Source organism: Arachis ipaensis, chromosome B03, assembly GCF_000816755.2.
Source record: "Arachis ipaensis cultivar K30076 chromosome B03, Araip1.1, whole genome shotgun sequence".
Taxonomy (NCBI): domain Eukaryota; kingdom Viridiplantae; phylum Streptophyta; class Magnoliopsida; order Fabales; family Fabaceae; genus Arachis; species Arachis ipaensis.
This window is the reverse complement of record NC_029787.2, coordinates 113,771,433-113,774,700: the sequence shown is the minus strand read 5'-3', so window position 1 is coordinate 113,774,700 and position 3,268 is coordinate 113,771,433. Positions and strand designations below refer to the sequence as shown.

General features: G+C 29.7%; 1 protein-coding gene across 1 annotated transcript; it reads left to right on the top strand.

The window, feature by feature from the left end:
• On the top strand, positions 270-959 carry LOC110269797. The gene is made up of 2 exons (XM_021117607.1): positions 270-642; positions 817-959. The coding sequence occupies exons 1-2, from the start codon at positions 271-273 to the stop codon at positions 904-906; spliced, it is 462 nt and encodes a 153-aa protein (XP_020973266.1). The 5' UTR covers position 270; the 3' UTR covers positions 907-959.

The following is a 3,268-nucleotide window of genomic DNA, read 5'->3' as shown; positions in this document are numbered from 1 at the left end:
ATGAAATATTCATGCTTTCAAATATTGATGTGACAGTTAAGTGTTGGTGTGAGAAACTAATTGAAATGCTGATTTTATGAGATTTGCAAGTGATATAAACAAGAGAAGGAAGAAGTAAAAAACTGCTAATTGAAATTTCTGTTATTTATTTTTTTAAAATTGAAATTTCTGTTATTTATTTCTCCTAAGTGATACAGTTAGGTGTTATTTATTTCTTTTAAATTGAAATTTTCTTTTACTACTTTTAAATAGGAGCAAATTAAGTTAAATATGACACAATCAAATTCACAATTTGAGGTGTCTCCTAATGATTCTGTTGGTAAAGTTTTGGGACCTAAACACTCTGGGAGAGTTCGTTGCATGGGCATGAGGGCAGCGCCTACAAATACCTTTAGGAATGTGAGAAGTCGGCTTAATGGGATGACCATCTCCACTAATTCAGCTGGATCTTCTTCGCCTACTACTGCTGTAATTTTACAGAAAAAGATCTATAATTTGGAGTCCGACTTACATAATTCACAGCAAAAAGTCGGTAGTCTAGAGTCTAAGTTGCAGCAATCATTTGATATGATGAAAGCATACCTAATGATGAAGGAAGGAGGAATTCCCGAAGCGCTTGTTGGCTTCTTTTCTGCCCGAGAGGTAACTTTATAGTAAATTCATTTGTTAGGAATATAAGTTTAGATGGAGTAACACTGATTAATATTGAATATATATTTAAGATGCTCTTCAAAATTGAGTTGTTAGGCTTATATAGAATCATCTTACTACTTAACTTTACTGAAATTACTAATAACATTTTATGTTTACATATAGGCTAATGATGCTGAAAGCGAGTCTACTACTCCCTTTGAAGTTAGGAGATCAGCTGGTGATAGCAATGGACATCCGAAGACAAATATTTAAGACTTTTATGTAATTAGATGATATTAAAATATTGAAGTTGTTTTATTTTACTTTTTAAAGAAAAAAGTAATAGTTATGTAGAATAATACCATATGCAATTATGCTTGGAACTATTGATATTGAGAAGTTTTTTATATAGAGTTATATCTTATATTGAGGAATTGTGTTATAAAAGATTTAGTTTTTAAATTTTGATATTAAAAGAGTATGTAAATGAGATGAGATTAATAAATAATTTGAAATTAAAAATAAATAAATAATTACAGGGTTTGTGGAGGTTTGAAAATTTCATAAAATAGTTAATTTTTGTTAAATTAAAAAATCAATTTGTGAAGGTTTTAAACTGCTACAAATGTGATTTAAAATTGTCATAAAAGTCCAATAAAAAACTCCCACTAAACACATACAAAACCCCCCACTAAATAAATTGTGAAGGTTTTTAAAAACTCCCACAAAAGACCTCGTGGCACCTCAAATTTTGGGGGTTTTAAAAACCCTCACAAATCATTTGATGGGAGTTATAAACCTCCACAAATAAAAAAAAACTGCCACAAATAAACAAAAACCTTGTAGTGTCTCAACCTCGCCGCCTCTCGCCGGTCACCGTTTTGGTGCCGCGTAGCTCGCCTCCCTCTTCAATTTAGTCTCTCACACTCACAATACTTAAACACGGCAGAGACAAAAAAGCTCAAAGCCTCAACCTTCTTCGTCATTGCCTCTCGTCGGCCTCCATCTCATCGTCGTACTGCTCACCGACCCCTCTACGTCACCTTATTGTCTCGTTTCTCACCCTCAACATTGATGTCGTCACTGCTGTCATTCTTAGATTAGCTATAAAGTGTTTTTCATATTTGTTTTTGGAGCTATGCTTGTGGATGGCTTGGTAGGAAATTCATAATTTTAGTATTCAATTTGACAATAACTCGTTTGGTTGTTGAGTTGATTTGTTGACAGTGTTGGCTTGTTGATTGATTACACCAAAGATTGGAATTTTGAATTTGTAAATGCAGAGTTGATATATAGGAACTTGTTCAACAACAAACTTAAAAATTTATACTTCTTCAATGTAGACCGAGTTTGAATCTATTGTTAGCTGCATGTAAGAGTTTGAATTGGTGTGTAGTTCGTTAATAGATTTTGTGTTTAATGGTTTGTTAGGGCATTGGTTATGACTAGCACACCACTTGTTTGCTTAATTGATTTTTGAATCCTCTAGTTATTTATAACTAATTTATTGGTATGAGAAATTGATGGTACAAAAGTTATGTTGTTGTATACCATGAAATCTTCTATCTCTTGGGTATCATGTTCACTCTTTTGCTCTGTTGTAACAGGTAGAATTTTGGATTTTTGGAGGGATTCCTAATATTGATGTTGTCGCTGCTAGCATTCTTGGATAAGAATCTGATGAAGATAATTTGGGGTTTAGGATTTTAAAAGGGAAAGAAACTAAATTACGAAGAGAAAGTTTTTCGCCACATCAGCTAGTTATTAGAGTGTTAGTATGGCAGGAATCAGTCCAGTGTAGCTTTTCGATAACAGAAAGTGTCTTAGAGACTATTATGAGTTTCGGAATGTAACTTTAAGGATAAATTTAAGTAACTATTAATTTTAGGAACTACTTTGAACCTCGAGTATAACTTCAAAGACTACTTGAAGCTTAACTCAAAACCATTAATTATTTGGTTAAAATTTATATCCAGTAATATATTACAAATTAAAATTTTATTGTTTTCTATAAATTTAACCATGTAATGATTTAAATTAAAGCATGTGATACCAAAATATAAATTCAAACTTACTATTTTAAATACTCACTAATTCATGGTGATTATTGAAAAGTGAAAACATTTAATACTAAATGAGACTTAACTTTTATTCTCACCCTTTATCATTTTAAAATTATGCTTAAAATAATAGAAAATTTAAAATTAATTTTATGACTTTACAGACATGAACCATACACTTACCCATTCCAAACAAAAGATAAATATTTTAAATATAACACAAATATTTCTTTTAAAAAGGGACAAAAAAGAAAAGAAGTTTTCCAAAAACTTTATTACTACCTTTTAAAAAACTAAGAGTTTAATAATTTATCAAATAATTTTCGTTATTTCTTAAACCAATTATGACTACATTATCGAAGGAAAAAAAGCTACTCATAAAAAAGCTACTCAAAATTAGTTCAATTGAATGATTTTTTAAACTCAATTAACAGAAAGAATTTGGATATAAATTTGTATGAAATACATTCTAAACTTTTATTGCATATTTGACAATTCAAAAAAATAAATATATTATATTATTAAACAATAACATTTATGATTTTAATAATTTTTTAATGAGTAAAAAATAATAA